Source organism: Hoplias malabaricus, chromosome 3 (genome assembly GCF_029633855.1).
Source record: "Hoplias malabaricus isolate fHopMal1 chromosome 3, fHopMal1.hap1, whole genome shotgun sequence".
NCBI lineage: Eukaryota > Metazoa > Chordata > Actinopteri > Characiformes > Erythrinidae > Hoplias > Hoplias malabaricus.
Genome location: NC_089802.1, coordinates 15,107,729 through 15,125,553, shown reverse-complemented (window position 1 = coordinate 15,125,553; position 17,825 = coordinate 15,107,729). Strand labels below are relative to the sequence as shown.

Below are 17,825 nucleotides of genomic sequence, written 5' to 3'. Positions count from 1 at the left end.
ATGACTTGCTTTAGTCAATTATTTGGAATCCTCAGGAAATTATCCCCTGAACCGAATTAGGCCAAGGAGTCAGTCTAATTTCTGCTGGAGCTAAGAGCTAGCACTAAATTTCTCAATCACATGATATAAATGAATAAAGTAGACTTGCCAGACTGGCTTAAGAATTCCCAGACTGTCTGTGAGAATTGCTTTTGGAATTTATATTTACTTTGAACTAGCAGCGTAAACAAAATATTTTTGTCCAATTATAACGCATTGTATTTTGTTTTCATTAAAATAGTGGACAAATGTATTTTCATTGGAATGTATTTTTTAAAATCATGCAATTTCCCAAACTCGGTGATATTAATATATTAATAATAATATAGCAGGAAATTCTATAGCAGTAGCAGGAAATTCCTTTGGTTTAATTGATCGTAGGTAAATCTGAAGTAGAATCAAACATGCAGTTCCACATTAAATAATATAACATTTATTCCATTTAAGGTGGAAGTACAAATTTGAATAGGAAGCCAACTACAGCTTCATTGAACTGGGGATGGAACTTGAATTGGTCAAGTGTAGGAAAATGTCTAAACAATGTTAGAAATATTAGTGTAATTAAAGGGAACGTGTACAATAGTGGGGAAATGCAGTTCTCTCTAGTTTGTTTATGTTCTGAAGCTCTGTGTTTTTTAAGGTGGAATGATATATTTGAGGAGAAAAATGACTGTAAATGGCTGAGGTTTAACTTGTCTGTACGTTTTATTAACTGTTTAAATCATGAAATGTTTATTTTTCTGTTTACTTTAATGCAGTTAGCATTCTCCAAAATTTAGATTGGTTTCCTACCTAAATAATCTGAAATAGCATAAATAAGTCGTTATTGCCTACCTATTGAGCAGGAATGAAGCAATATCCTCATTTCCTTTCATGATTCTCAGTGTTTAGAGGACTTTTAGGGTGAGAAATAACTGACTGAGTCACTTTTTTTTTTAATATTAGACTGGTTTCCAGCATGGCTGGAAGTATTTTTTTTACCTGAAGTGTATGATATTTTTCTGAGAGAGGGCTTTAGGGTTTTGTTTGTTTTGTGCTACGTCTATGGAAGTTTTCCTGTTATATTTTAATCCTGCCTAGTCCTTGCTGTTGTTCTATGGAGTTGAATGTGCTTGATAGAGCTTCCTGAAGTTTTATTTCAGGAATATGCTACCAGACCTTCTTTCATTACAACACTGTTGTTGTTCTTAATGTAGAGAGCAACTGCACTACCAATTTGATTTCTAATGTGAACATATTCAGTGTTCTCAGTGTGGCACAATTTATTATAATTTAGAAGCAGTGAGGAAAATCAGTGTGTCTTCTCCTAGTAAATAGATGCAGTTCTTAAGAATGGCTAGAATCGAGCTATTGATTGTTGGGCCCAATTAGGCCAGAGAACTTTAGTATGCTAAAATAAATCCATAATCTTTGTGCTCATTCATATGTGTAGCTCTGTTCCTGGAAAGCAGGATGCAGTCAGAGGGGTTGCGTAAGGTTTAATGTAATTGTGTCTGTAAATACCTGGCTTTAGTGAGAGTGGAGTTAAGGCCTGCCAGCAGCTGAGTTTTGGCCGTACAACTTGATTATGTCTACGATCGAAGCCAGCAGATGATTTCTCTTTGTTGACCTATTAACCACAGTAGGTTTAGTCTGAGTAAAGTCACTTAGTGTGTGCCAGGAGGTACCTGTGGCCAATATGACAACATGATTTCATTAATGTGATATATTACAATCCACTTTTTCTGAATAGAGCAAGAATAACTATAAAAAACAGATTTAGGCCAATGTCAGAGAGTAAACGAGGAATGCCAAAACATTTTGTCATGGGAGACCAAAGTGTAAAGCTTGTGGTCAATGGTCAAAAAGACAAAGCAATATGCACTGTACTCACAAAATATTGTGGACTCAAGCTGATCCAACATTTTTTTATGAAATGAAGGCTATAAATAGGGAGTTTGTCTCTCTTTGGCAGCAGTAACAGCCTCTACTCTCCTGAGAAGGTTTTATACTACATAATGGGACAATTCTAGATTCTGGTTGAGGTTTATGATTTAATGATATACAGCCACAAGAGTATAGGTGAGGTCAGATACTGATGTTGGATTATTAGTCCTGGATCACAAACATCATTCCAAATGTATTGGGTTGCGCTCCATCACTCCAGAGAAGTCAGTTTCATTGCTACACAGCCCAGGGCTGGGAGACCTTTTAGCCCTGTATTTAGCATTGCTTAGCATCAGGTATGGTAGCACTTTAGGGGAGAGCTCCAGGCCCTTTTATCCTATTGGTCTGTGCTTTTTCTACTGAGATTATATAATATGCCTGCACAGTGTTAATAACTTTTGTCTCCTCCAAGAAGCAAGTATAATGAGAATTATTTGTGAGAATGACTTGTTTCATCCATAATGCCCAGGTTTACCACTGAGCATGTGCTAGATGCACATTTCATTCTACCCTCACCCTCCGTGTTTTACTCACTCTATATTCTGACCATGCCCTCCTTCAGTGTCTCACTATCTTTCCACACTTGTCCCCACATTCTCCTACGCTTTGTGAATGCTGTGTCAGTCAGAGTGGCTCTGTGCTATTTTCAGCATAGTCTCTTGGAGTCGTTAAAGCACGGAGCGACTGGAAATAGCTCCGCTAATCCCCAATGGGACAGAGATCAGAGCCAGGGAGGGGTCCATACACCTCTGCAGAGTGTGTATATATGTTTGTGTGTGTGCATACATGTGTGTGTGTGTGTGTGTGTGTGTGTGTGTGTGTTATCATGTGTGTGAAATGAGGGGGTGGGCTATGCCATTGTGCCAGGAATCACAGCCACTCAGCAGCTGTGGATTTACACTAATGAGGCGTGGCAGACCCCCCCCACAGGTCAAAGGTTGCATACCCTTGCATGTTATTTCAAGACCTCACTCCCACAGTCCTCTACAAAAGATGATGTCACAAACCTGAAGCTTTGTTATTTAAAGCTTAAAATTAAATTATTATATCATCCCTTTCTCCGTTGGCCTGTTTTTACTGTTCTAAATTATTATAGCACGACAGATGTCTGTACACTTTGTGACATTTTCATCATGAAGGAACCAATGGAAATGCCACAAAGTTACTTGTGTGCCCTGTCCAGGACGTGTTCCAGCCTCATGGCCAGTGATTACAGGTAGGGCCCAGACCCACTGTGACCCTGAACAGAATGAAGCGATTACAGAAAATTAACTGATGGAGGTTTATTTGTTGTTGTAGTGTTTGTTTGGTTTTTCATGGTGACATTGTAATATAAGAGCACTTTATTGATGCCAAAGGAAACTACAGAATTAGCTTTGCATGTTACACAGAAGTAGACATACTATGCTGTTGTAACTAAACGTCAGATCTCCACAATAGTAAGTTTACAGGGTAATGTAAATCATTATTACATCATAGTTAGTCCCTTTGCTTTAAAAATGTTCCCATGATACAAAGTGCAGCTGGCATTTTCAAGTTGTGTGAGAAAAAAAGAGGTTACAGAGTTTTAAAATAAGAGCAAAGATATTTAATTTCTTGGCCTGTCACGCTCCGGTCACTGCTGATAATGTTTCCGTTCTCATCACTCTTGATTTATGAGAAGGTAATGAGACTTATGAAATGCTTGGTCACTGAACCCTAGGGTATAAGGTTCACATTTTTGAATGAATGACATCTGCTTTATCAACAGGAAGAGGAGGTTACATTACTGCATTGTTGCTCTTATACCCAGGTTACCCTGAGTGTGGGTAATATGAGAATAAGGTATTCGCAGGCCACTGCCATGGTCTTGGTTGGTCTGTTACTCTGTGTTTATATGAGGATAGTGGAAGTAACTGAAGATTGTGAAGTAACTATATTGTATCTATATTGTATTAACTATAAAACTGCAGTCATAAAGGAGGAGGGGACAGTTCTCTAGATAGAAAATAAATAGGAACAAACAAGCCAGCTATTATTAGTTATGAATGTTACCTTTAATGACAATGATGTTGTTACCTTCTCTCAAATCAGTGAACTTAATAGTCAGTGCTGTAGGTTTAACTGGATGCAGTGTCGCTATGTTGATTGTTGCATTAAAAAGTCTTTAAAGAGTAGAAGAAACATCATATCGATTAGCTTTTTTTCATAGTTGGAGGGTGTTATGGTTTGTGGTCTGTTTAAATAACTGTCATCAGCTTTAATAATTCCAGTTGTTAATGTTATAGTTCAGAGAGGACTGTTCCTTGATGTCCAGTGTGTTTGTTAATATATAGTAAATGAGACAGCCAACTTATTGGCCCTTTTAATAGAGCAATATTTGATCTGTTTCTGTGTTGGCTGATTCTTGTTATTTCAGGAAAAACCTGGAGAATACGGGGGTCGTGGTGTGGTTGTGTGTGAGGGTTAGCTGGTTGTAGTGTGGTAGAGTTGATGGACGTCCTGTTACTGGAGGCCTGGCTGATAAGTGAACACATTCTTTACAGAAATAGTTGAGTGGATTTTTCTGGCAGCTGTCACTGTCACAAACACTCACACCAGCACTCCTCCCATTTTGCAAATCTCTCTTCAAACACACACACAAAACAACTGTGAGAAGAAACTAATTCACACACACATAGAGAGCGAGCGGTGTCCTCTGATAATTCTCCTCCTCTTATTGGTCTCTTGTAAAAACTGTTATGGCTCATAGTATAATAGTCCATCATAACTGATTTACTGCTCTGACCACAAACTTCGCTCTATATCACCAGGTTGCCATGGAGGCAAGTGACAAATACATGTGTGGTCAGCTTTTATGATAGTTGGCTTTAATGTGTGCGCTGAAAGCCTGCAATTCAAAGGCTTTAAAACATGGTAGGGAGGAGCAGTGCTTATGGGTCTAACCAAGGGTCAACCTCAGGTTCTGCTCTAACTAGTCATGTTGTACAGCCATTCCCAAACCCCAAACAGACCTAAATCGACCTTCCTGATCACCGTGGACCTTCCCATAAAAGATTAACTTTCTGTAGAAGTCTGCCACATAACAGGAGTCTTTGGCTTCCAGACTCTGGACCCTTCATGTATTCAACAAATGCATATGAAATACATGTTTCATGATGAAATACCCCAAGTGTATTTACATACAGTTATTTAGGCTCCCCATACATTTCAGTCATACAGAATTAAAGTTGTCCTACACATATAACACTCCATTTTGTATCCCATAGTCTACCTACATAATCTTGAAGCAGTTTAACTACGAGGGCCCTGTTAAAACTTGTTTACTTAAGCGTCACAGCCTGTCATGCCATATTTGCCACACAAACCAGTTCTGAAAGCTCAGCTGTGAGGTCTTAGTGAATTTTTGGTGCATGTCTGTGATTTGCACACACCAGACTGGAGTGTGTTGCATTGCTGTGCGGCTTACAGCCCCCTAAGTCAGCAGAGAGCCATCCAGGCTAATCGAGTTGGACAGGCCTATAACACTGTTGCGTTGCATTGTGATGATGATGATGATGATGGTAATGAAGGGGCTTTGAAAGCCAAGGTGCATGCCGAGAGCCTTCTCATGCCAAGCGCTGTATTTAGACTTTGTTTGGTCAGGGTCATTGGTTGAAGAACAAGAAAGTGCTTCAGGATAAAATGGTATTATAGTTAAGGGCTATGTATTTACACTCATTTTTGGAAAGTGGCATCAAAGGCTTTTTCTCATGGCATGCAGTTGGACTAATTGTGTGGATCATTATGGCATACAGGGAGTAATTAGAAACAAAGCTTCTTTCCACATGGTCCTACATGCCTATGTCATTATGTTTTGGGTGTTAGCATGGCATTCACATAAGACGAATGCTATGGGTGGGCAGTATTGCAGTGATACTGTGATAATGTCTTTGTGTTTATCATCAGCACTGCCAGAACAATTTTGACCCACTTATTGGCCAGTAGTCAAGGAGAGTTCATTGGACTTTCTCTCTCTCTCTCACTCTCTGGGGGGATAATAGCCCTTTCTCTCCTGCCATAATTCATCATCACACAAGCCAATGCAGACATCTGTTAGCTACCATAAAACATTTTGGCAATTAGCGTTCTCCTTTAAGCATGTTGAGCTCAAATGACACATTCGCAGCACTTTGAAAGTGGCACTGGCTTTTTTCATATGTCTCTGGAGGAAACACATCCTGCAACTTCTCAGCTTGGTAGCATTATGTGTTTGGAGTACTCTTTTTAGTAGGTGGAATTTTCAGTGACTTCATTTGGGAGACAACTGGGTGAAAATCAAAATACATCTTTGATTTAGTTGATTTGTTTTGCTGTTATTTCTTGGTGCACTGTGATTGTTTGAAACATATTGTTATGCATGTGCAACATTAATATATTTGCCCTTGATTCACAAAGAGGTGCAGGAAAACGTGCATGGTGTAGTGCAGCAGAGCTGAGAGAAGTAGCAGCATTCTGGGGATATCCAGTGAAATTTTAATGAAGTGAGTGAAGACTTGTATAACATAGAGCAAATGAGCAGCAGTAAGCACATCACTGGGCTAACTGAGCAGAAAGATAGGCAGAGCCACACAAAGCTGTTCTGCTGCCACCCCATTTTTCTAGTTTCTCTCCTCCAGCGCTAATGAATTGCTCACTTTCTTTTCACCGTTCTTGGAAGCAGTTCGTGGAAGTGGAAGCTGCTCTGATGGTCAGTGAGGGCTGAGTGAGAATGACATGACCCTGAATTAAGAGAGAACCCCTGAACTCTCATGCTTCCATCAGAACTCTGTAATTACATCCCTGACTCTGCCAAAAGAAACAAAGAGCTTTGTGCAGCTTTGAGAGCTGTGGTTTACGTGTTTTAGTCCTTAAGTATCTGTGTGTGTGTGTGTGCTGGGGTGGGAGCACTTCTCATTTATCATACTTTGTAGAAACTAATGTAAATGATCAAAACAAGGCCTACCAAAGGAAAAAAATTGAGAGGGGATGGGGCTTTTAATATGGAGCACAGACTGTATGGACACACTCAGGCTTAAATTAGTGAGTTTTTTATAAATCAATGAGTGCTGTTTATTTTGTTAGAGACCAGCATTAGCCATCATTGACAAAGTTGAGAGTCTTGACACATTAAGCACTTGGACTTTATATTAAACACCCTGAAAACACAAGGTACAAAGCATTCCATTCTCTTGGAATTTATTCCTTGTGTAAAGATTGTACTTAAGTATATATATAAATATATATAGTACATATGTGTATGTGTCATGGGTAATGGTCATGACATTTCTCACAATGAGACTTTGGTGCTGTGAATGCTGGCTGAAGGTTATTCAAAAGCCAGCCAGATAGACACTTACACAAGCTCCCCTCTGCTGCTTATGACAACCGTCGCCACGGCCACCTGCTTGTCACATTTTGTCTGTCGCCATGGCAATTTCCTTGCAAATAATGGAAAGATTGTCAAACGAAGATGGTCGCTTTGAACCCCTTGAGTCTCAAAGCTTAGTGTCGTTTTATAACACATAATTTCATCATGTTCATCAGCGCTGGCCAGTAACGTGAAAGACCATTTTGAGCTCATTATTAATCCAATAGTATCCTGTTCTGGCAAGAAAGGCTGCTTTTCTCCATTACATTCAGTTTCTTCATCTGCATTATTAGGTGTTATTACTGTATGTTATGAGTTCAGCCCCCCTCAGGACTTTTACTCAGAGCAGCTGGCTCAGAGCTTCCACATCCAGGTCAAAGTTACTCTCTTATTTATTCAACTTTTTCCGAATGTTTTCTTAGGGAGTGAATTGTGTCTATCTTGGGATGTTATCATTCAACATGGAAAGTCAAACGCTATAACCATGAAGCCTCCTACACAAATCCACACACCACTACACACGTCTGCAGAGCTCACCAAGTTTACAGCACTGAGCTAGAGTCAGAGTATTTATAAATACTTCTACTCTACATCCTAGCATTATTTAGTGAAAGCTCCAATGTGTGGGTTTGGGGTTGGAGATCAAGGAAAGGACAAAAGGGAATATTGAAAGGCTCTAAATAAGCAGAAGGATATCCATCTCAATGGCAGGCCAAAGATGAAGCCTGTAGCTTAAACATTCCTGAGCTGGCCAAAGCTCCTTCTTTGTGCGTATTTGGCATCAGCATTTTGTGGACATATTAGTGGACAGCCAAGTAGATCACTAGAGTGGAGTGGGGAAAAATACTGTAAATAGAGAGTAGAAAGCATTAGAAGGTTGGGCAGGTTTCCTCCTGGTGCTCTGGGTTTCCTCCCACAGTCATGTCGCTAGGTGTGGACACATTTGAAGCAGCCCAGGAAGAGTCAGAATTAATTTGTTTTCATTTATGGCACATTGACACAAATAGATTCAATATGTTGAAATTAACATTCTCAATTGTTTGTGCTCTGTTTGTGTTTGAGTGGGAGATGCAATATAAGTTTTGGTCAAGGTTTAAATTATTGTTCACTGTAAAGTTATTTTGTGTAGAAAAATATTTTGTTGCAATGTATTTACAATGTTTTAACATGTTGTTCCTGTAGATATATGATGACTATTCAGCTGTGACTGTTGTGTACATAATTATGCAATTTGAATTTTTACGAAAATGACTGTAAAAACTCATAGTGTAAAAATAATTACATATTTCTTTCTTTCTCCTTCTGTATGTGCAGTGTGTGGCTGTGACCTGGCTCAGGGGGGATTCTTCATGAAGAATGGAGAGTATTTATGCACGCTGGACTATCAGAGGCTGCACGGGACACGCTGTAACGGCTGTGGAGATTTTGTGGAGGGTGAAGTGGTGACCGCTCTAGGGAAGACCTACCACCCGGCATGCTTTGTCTGTACCATCTGCAAGTATGAGCACAATAAACACATATATACACTATATGACATAGAATTCTTAGGCACACAATGGTCATCTAATGGTTCTTTTGAAGGATGGGTCAATAGTGAGTTTGTACCTTCTTTGTAATAGTAACAGTCTCTGCATTTTAATGGCCACATTAAGGTTAATGAGGTCACATACTGATTTTGGATTATTATTTCCAGGTCACAAACGCCGTTCCACCACATCCCAAAGCTACTAGATGGTGTTATATCACTGAAGAACTTTAGCCTAGTTTTGTTTATGGGCATGTAGCATGGTGGTCTAAGGTGCGCTAGTGCTTACCTATAGAGATCATATACACTGTGTGTGTCCAATAGAATGCTGTAACGGAAATGAGTAACTGAAAGCATTCATTAGAAGAGATGTCTACAAACATTTGGACATACAGTACAGTGTATGTTCTCTTTAAAAGTATTCAGTGTCCACATTTTGCAGAGGCTAAGATAAATACATAAAATGTTTTCCGTCTGTCATATTCGAGTCATATATCCTAATGCTAAAACAGTGTATCATCATCAGTTAATGTTAGATTGTGTAAAGCAGCATTAATGTGTTTACAGTGAGATAGTAGTGTTGAGTGTGGAAGATTGCCCTTTGGTTGTTGGTAGTAAATTGCGGTGTGTGTGTGTGTGTGTGTATGATGTGTATGAGTTTTGTGTTTAACCTTTGTGCCCCCTGTTTTGCTCCAGACGACCGTTTCCTGCTGGAGACCGTGTCACCTTTAATGGAAAAGACTGTCTCTGCCAGCGTTGTGTCCAGCCAATGTCACCCCCTCCAAAAGACATCAGTGCTTCCAGTAGTGAGTCACTCTGTGTGTGTGTGTGTGTGTGTGTGGGGACCAAACCTGTTCACACACTCACATTGTGGTACTTCTTTATAGGGAAAAAACTGTGTCCCAAATTGTTAATGATTATATTTTAAGGTCCAGGCGTGTTCAGGTTACTCTACTTTCAAAGCCAGTGAATATTATTCTGGAGCTCCTGCCAACAGCAAACTGTGAAATAAACAACCCAGTATGTCTCTTTGTGACTTGTCTAAGTCTGGTATGGGATAAAACGTGTTGTTCTGATTTTGTGCATTGTCGTATATAGAGTGCAGGTGATTGAGTATCTCCAGTCATAGCACTGGACCTGTGTTTATTTGAGGGTGCAAATAGGAGGTGAATCATACACAAGTAAAATGTGCACAACAAGTACAGAGTATATATAATCATACACAAGATAAGATGTAAAATATCCTATGCCAATCCATTAGAGCTTCACATAGGGCTCACTCACTCTCTTCTTACCTGCAGCCACATAATTTCTATTGTTCCAATCCTAAGGGTGCAACACCCTAAAGTTGCAGTGGCCATTTATGATCCAATCAGCAACGAGCTACCGTTAACATCTACGGAAGAAATAAGAGTACTGATTAAATACAGCAAATAAACGAACAGAAAAGACAGAGAACCAGACTGAACAGAGCTGTATACACAGTGGGAGAGAGATGCTGTGCTGTTTGGTCTTTGTAGTATTTTGACCAAAGCAAATATCAGACATTTTATTAGGAACCCAGAAGTGTGATAACTTGTGGAAAAGGAGTAGAATATAACCCTTTATTGTAACAGTTCAGGTTGTTGTATTTAAGGTTAAGTATAGTAATTATCCAGGAAGTGAATGGAGGTCTATGTAATGTACCTTGAAACCACTAAGACGTGTGTGTGTGTGTGTGTGTGTGTGTGTGTGTGTGTGTGTGAGTATGTGCACTAGAAAGCAATGTTTTTCCTGTTAATCTCCATTCATCAGTACAGCTCTCAAGGCCAGTCATTTAGAGAAAGATTTTGTTATAGACCCTGCTTGAGTTTAATTTGTTTTATAGGACCTATAATCACTGTGATTTACCTGATTTCTGATGAGATTTGAAGCCAATGGGATATGTGTCTATCCACAGCAATAATTCTAAGTTGGATTTTTTTGTTACCTGGCCTCCTACCGTCCTGTCCAGATTGATCTTGTAGTAATGTACAGTTTATATCCAAAAATGTGGAAAAATCCCTTATAATTTGTGAATTTGCAAGCTTTTGCACACAGAAAGCATAGGATGAAAGGAAATAGGACATTCTAGAGCAGCTTTCTGTGAGCTTAAATCATCATGTTCAATGCCAAGCGCCACTGGAGTTTAAAACCTCCCATCACTGGGTTGTGTGAGCAGTGGTCCTATGTGATCTCTGGAGTTATAGAGATGTTGTATGGTCCAGAACAGATCATCCAACATCGGTACCTGACCTCACTAATGTTTATTTGGCTCATTCCCAGCAAATTCTCACAGAAATGTTGCAGCATCTAGTGTAATGTCTGGTCCCCACTGCAGCAAAGTGGGGAAATAACTGCCCACAAACTTTTGGCCACAAATTGTATTAACTAATAGACACAAACACTTGATATGGCGTTATTCTCTATTGAATACTGAATATCTGTTTTGTAATGCTGGTATGTATAGCCTAGTTATGACTGGGAATTTGGGAAAATTTATATAAATTAAACAGATATTTTGAGACTCTGTCTCTCACAAAAAATGACATTACCGTGCTTTCTTTGGTAAAAGGAATCCATCGTTATTGTTGTTTATGAAGACGTGTAGCACTCGTTTATGTAGTAGTCCTCAGTCCTCTTTTTGAAGGCATTCTGGCTGAAAATGACTGACAGTCTTTTGCTCTAATGATGAATTATGAGTCATATCCGAGAATCAAAATACCAAGCCTCAGTTTAACAGAAACTGTCCGCTCTGATCACCATCTTTGAATGATGTACTGCACATGTTAGTTTCTGGCCACAACATCAGAAAAGGCTTATTTTTTACAAAGAAAGCCAGTAATCTGAAAAGATATTTTTTGAATCGTTTTTTTTTTTAAATAAGGTTTAAAAAAAATCTTCTGGCTTCCTGCAGTGTTATTCAAGCTGGCTGTGGCTCTGCTTTTGTGCTGTCAACCAGAGAACAGCTCTCTCTCTCTCTCTCTCTCTCTCTCTCTCTCTCTCTCTGTCTCTCTCTCTCTCTCTCTTAATCTCTCACTCAGAGGAAGTTTCTCATCCTTCTGTGGTAGATTAGGGGGGTTGCAGGGTAATTTAAGATGTAGGGCCCCTGGAACTTAGAGAGTGAGGGAGAACTTAAATAACTGAGAGAGAGAGAGAAAGATAGAGAGAAAGCGAGAGAGAGAGAGCGAGAGAGCGAGAGAGCGAGAGAGAGAGAGAGTGAGAGAGAGAGAGAGAGAGAGAGAGAGAGAGAGAGAGAAGATAGAGAGAGAGAGAGAGAGAGAGAGAGATTACAGAGCTGTTGAATAGTTTCTTTTTCCCCTCAGATTTCCGCATACCGCTCCTGTCTCTTTCACTAAAATTCTCCGGCCGCTCGGCACCGGCTTTTTTTCTAAATTAAGTTCTGCACATTTGGTTGTCCATTAAGATTTTTTAAGGCATGGAGCCTCTCTGTGTCATGCCTTACACTGTTCTTTGTTCTTTTATTTGAGTCCTCATTTAGACATTCAGACTTCATTGGAATTGGATGTTGGCGTTTGCTCATTACACTTAATGGGTGCAATGGGCAGAATCAGATTAAAAATAATGCCTCTGAAGAATGTGTGACCTGTAGTGGTTGCTGTCTTGGCTAAAGAGTGTGAGCTAGTAATCGTACCCTTGTGTGCCTTGCTTTCAGTTGAACCTCTAAATGATTTTTTTATATCATTCTTAGCTGATCATTGGTCATTTCGGATGCAGGGATTGAATGACTGATGAAATCGTTTGGTCCTGATACTGATACACTGTGTTTTGGACGTTGCTGACTGTGAATTCTGTGTCTTCTGGTGGATGGTGAATTTTGTGCACTCTGCAGAGTCTTCACAGACATTTTTATAGACTTCTAAATTCAGTTCTGAGAATACTGAGCCTTTGATATGTCTCATGACAGAACAAGAGAGCACAGGTCTCCTTGAAAGCTATGACAATTTATCTCTCTCTCACTCTCTCTCACTTCTTTTTTACTTTCTCTAGTACTCTATAAACAAACGTGTGTCTAGTGTTTGCTCCTATGTACACGATTTCCTTATAATATCAATTCACAGTATTTTGTGTTATTGGACATCTACAACTGTCATAATCCAGCCTTGATATAAATACACTCTTATTTATAGAATATTTTTGGAGTCTGGAAATGAATTTACCTACATAATCATCAACTCGGAAATATAGCGGTGTTATCTGTTTCCTGTGGCAGTTTATTTATTTACTTTTTGCTGTTTATTTAGTGGGCGGCACGGTGTTGCAGCAGGTAGTGTCACAGCTCCAGGGACCTGGAGGTTGTGGGTTCGAGTCCCGCTCTAGGTGTCTGTCTGTGAGGAGTGCTCCGGTTTCCTCCCACAGTCCAAAAACACACTTTGGTAGGTGGATTGGCGGCTCAAAAGGTTCCGTAGGTATGAGTGTGTGAGCGAATGTGTCTGTGTTGCCCTGTGAAGGACTGGCACGGTGTATTCCCGCCTTGCGCCCAATGATTCCAGGTAGGCTCTGGACCCACCGCGACCCTGAACTGGATAAGCGGTTACAGATAATGAATGTACGAATGAATGTTTATTATTGTACATTTTATTCGCAGTGAATTTGTTTACTTTTTGCTGTTGCCGTGGGGCAACAAATATATTCTAGAATTTTACATAAAAACATAGACTTTTCAGTTTGATGTATGAGGAACGCATTGTAACATAGAGACTGTGTTTCACCTACAGACTTTTTATCTTGATGATGCTGTGTATAAATATTTTATTATTCACACACTCTAGTTCTAGCATTCCTGTTGCTAGATTAGATGTATGTATAAGGACAAAAACACAGGCTACAACAGGAATAAACAAAGGAATGGCTTCCATGTTACACATAAAGCGTTACACCTAGCCTGCAGGAAAACTTCTTTTTTATTTTATTTATTTATTTCATTTTATTTTATTTTTTTTGCAGGCTAGGTCAATATTAAATATTAAATATTGATGAATACCAGTTGGCTACCTGTGAAGTCCATTTCTCATTTTTAGCCGTAGTGCAGTGTTTTATTTTGAAAACCATTATGCCACATGTTGTACACGTTTTAGGGAGAAGGAAGCCATTTGATGTTGGACCATATTGTTGCCTAAGGTCACACCAAGCATAAAACCAAATTGTTAAAAGTTACTCTGTGAATGAACTTTGTTAATAAATTCAGATTTAAAAAGACATTTGAATAATGTAAATTCATTATTCCACACTAATGTGTGTTTTAGAAGATAGAAGGATCTACACGGATTGGAATATGCAATAGATGAATGTGATGCTCTTTGATTTTTGCTCCATCTCATCAAAACCTCTGCGCCATCAGTCTCTGGCAGTGTGTGTGTGTGTGTGTGTGTGTGTGTGTGTGTGTGCATGTGTTTTTGTGCTCCAGCCTTTTTAAAAAGCTTTCGGGACCTCAGCCAACGGATGTAAATACAAGATGACAATCCTGAGCTATTTTTAGAGTCCAACCTTTACTCACATTAAGCATGCACATTTAATTCCACCATATTCCTCATGGGGAAGGATGCGCTTCTTAACAGGAAGGTGCTAATGCTCGTGTATCTATAGAACCAACCCCTGGTATACAGTGGCTTAGTCAAGGCCAGCAAATAAAATGATGATTCACCAGTGAACGTAATGACACATTTCCAGGAGGAGTGTTTCCACCAGAAGATGAATAGGTTTTATGGTATCAGGAGCTGTTGCTGTGAATTGTGTTGTGAAATAGTGAGTCATTGAGTCAGGTGTGGTGTGATACCACTGGCTGTTGGACTGCTGGGTTTGTGTAATAACACACCTCCACCTAGTGGCTACAATGTACACATGAGTATATGTTTATGCTTGTGATCACAGATTTTACTGGCCTTTATCATTTCAAAAAAGAGCTCCAAGATACTTGGAGTAATATCTCTATTCATTCAATTACAAAAAAAAAGTTTAGAACGTTTTAGCCTCTTTAGTAAAGTAAAGGTTTTTGATGATTATATCATCTATTGCAGCACAGATTAATGAAGTGTGTGTGTTTGTGTGTGTGTTAACTGTGCAGACTGTGCAGGCTGTGGGAGGGATATAAAGAATGGACAGGCTCTGTTGGCCTTGGATAGACAATGGCACCTTGGCTGCTTCAAGTGCAAAGCCTGTGGCAAAGTACTTAGTGGAGAGTACATCAGCAAGTGAGTACAGCTAAAATCTCTCTCTCTCTCTCTCTCTCTCTCTCTATTTTTCTGTATCTCTCTCTCTCTCTTTCTCTCTCTCTTTCTCTCTCTGTTTCACTTTCTCTCTATCTTTTTCTATCTCTGTCTCTATCTCTCTCTCTCTTTCTCTCTCTGCCTCTCTCTCTTTCTCTGTCTCTCTTTCTCTCTATCTATCTCTGTTTCTCTGTATCTCTCTCTCTCTCTCTATCTTTCTCTCTCTGTCTCTCTTTCTCTCTATCTATCTCTGTTTCTCTGTATCTCTCTCTCTCTCTCTCTCTCTTTCTATCTTTCTCTCTCACACACACACACACACTTTTAACAATAGGTGCCAAAAAAGGATTCTTTGAGTAATGTTTTTTCTGAAAGGACCTTTTAAGTAGATATTACTTTAGAGAATTATTTAAGTCTATTTCTGTCTGTTTTATTTTTGACTACGTGTTACCTCTGGAATAAAAAAGGAGCCATCTTTGTTTTGCACCTATTGATTTAATGACTGGAAAATATGGCACTTTGTTAAAATGTAGACATATTCTCTGTATATTACAATTCTATGCTTGAAGAATTGACTTGTTGTATTATATATCGTCTTGATTTGCTCACTCCTCTGTTTTTCAGGGATGGCGCTCCATACTGTGAGAGAGATTACCAGATCCACTTCGGGGTGCAGTGTGAGGCCTGTCATCAGTTTATAACAGGGAAAGTCTTGGAGGTGAGTGACTGGCTTGCCGCTGTCCTACACACCCATCAAAAACTGCAGTGTAGAGTAGAGATTAAAGTAGAGATTAAAGAAGAATTCCACCAAATGCCAGAATGTTTTAGAGTGGTGCTGGAACCAGGGGGCAATGCCTGGGGGACCACTTTTAAAATTTGATCTAAAATGTGGAAAAAAGGGAATGGTGGCTGCATAACAGTGATGAACTTCTCATGATGAGGAGGTGCATTCATAGTTTTGTTAAACACAAGACATACTTTATGTTGTTGTTTATTTCTTGTGATCTTCTTTAAAGATCAAATCATTTGGGTCATATCACAATTAGAATCAGTTATTTCTCTGCAAGCTCACATCAAAACACAGAAGATCACTTGGTTTACATCATTTACACTGGTTTACATTATGTCTCATGCAGAAAATTAGGGAAAGTATTGGACCTTAATTGTGTTTTTAAATATGTACCTGGCCTGTGAATTGTTAGTGTGGCGACTGCATTCTTCCTCCCATTCATTTTGTTTCTGTAATTGCACTGGTAATCAACATCTGCAGCAGCATCTGGATGCATCAAGAGCAAGTCTGACCTCTTATACACAAACATGGAACACAGCAGAACACAACACATGTACCAATGTTGCAATCATCATCCAGCACCCAGCGTGACATAGCTGCACTGGCCTTTCTGAAACATCCAGAGCTCTCACGACCTCACCACTGGCCCTTAGAGAAAAAGAGCACAGAACAAGAGGCAGCGCTGCTGGCCAAATGCCAAAGTCCCACCCTACAACTGTACAGAGAGCAGCCTGAGGCCGGGGCCCTCTGATAGGTCGAAGAACATGAGGGAGGGGGGAGATGGATGGAGAGTTAGAGAGTGAGAGAGATCTCAGGAAAAAAAGTCTGAGGGACAGATTGAGGGAATTCAGAGTGAAACAGAACATTACAGAAAGTGTGTTTTCCTACATCGCAAGGCTGGGAGTCCACACTAGCAGCCTGCCTAAGGTAAGAGGGTCAGATCTCTGGAATGCCAGTCTACTACAGTCAAGTAGTCACTTATATCCAGATGTGTTGATATATTGTCTGTCTGCTGCAGTATTCTGGATGTGTCGTCACTCAATGTGAGGTGGGATACGAATGCAAGGTTGTTGAGGAGGTTAAAATGTGCTCTGAGTGTGTTGGATTAAGCTTGATGCATCACATATTTGAGGGAAACATGAGGCTGGCTGGATGCTGTGTTTTTGGCAGCGCTGGGCTGAACACCCTCACCTTCTGCACCCATTTGAAATATGTAAAAAGCAGGGATAGCGTTGATGTGAAGCTAAGATTCAGAATGAAATCAATGTGAGTAGATAATGCTTGTTTGTGTGATAGCATTCCGTTCTGTATCAGTGTTTGAGGAACCCATTGGTGTTTATTAAGCTCTTTTTTTAAATGTTCACAGTGTATTAATCTTCATTGGCTATACTCTGTTTTAGAATGTAATTGGAGTCCTCTGGAGTATCTGTATCAGTAATTGAAGAAAGTAGAGGAAGCACTGGCGTGCCAAAAATGGTTCTTAAAGTGACAGAGTAACCATGTCTGATCTCCTACATACCTGTTCAGCGCATTGTTTCTTAGGGAAGCATTTTTGTAAATAAATGAAGAACTTTAAGTGTTAAAAAAATACAGCACCTACCACACATCTTTTAAGAGAGACCCTTTATTTTGTACATTTACATGTGATGCTTTTTTATACGTTTAATAGGTTATTAACACTCACACTCATTCACAAACACGGTTCTATAGGAAGTTTGAGGAAGTGCTGTTTTTCTGTGGAACACAAACCCAACGTGTGAAGCAGTTGTGGTGACATTGTATCTCAGAGGAATTCGTGCTTCCACATATGGTGCTGAAAGGGCCAGTGGAATTTTATCACTGTGTGACCACGGGAGATTTAAAGCAGCAGATGCTTCCATATACGTCACAGTAGATATGTATAGAACTTCCCTCCAAGGCAGAAGAGGAAGGCCT

The 17,825-nt window shown here is 39.6% G+C and overlaps 1 protein-coding gene across 11 annotated transcripts in view; it reads left to right on the top strand.

Annotated features, from left to right (window-relative positions):
- Positions 1–17,825, top strand: part of ablim1b (actin binding LIM protein 1b) — a 58,334-nt gene that overhangs the window by 16,040 nt on the left and 24,469 nt on the right. For all 11 annotated transcript variants that reach the window (XM_066666273.1, XM_066666271.1, XM_066666269.1 and 8 more), the window contains exons 3-6: positions 8,648–8,831; positions 9,555–9,664; positions 14,962–15,088; positions 15,725–15,818. In XM_066666273.1, the coding sequence (XP_066522370.1) occupies positions 8,648–8,831; positions 9,555–9,664; positions 14,962–15,088; positions 15,725–15,818 (515 nt within the window). The remainder of the gene's footprint in view (positions 1–8,647; positions 8,832–9,554; positions 9,665–14,961; positions 15,089–15,724; positions 15,819–17,825) is intronic.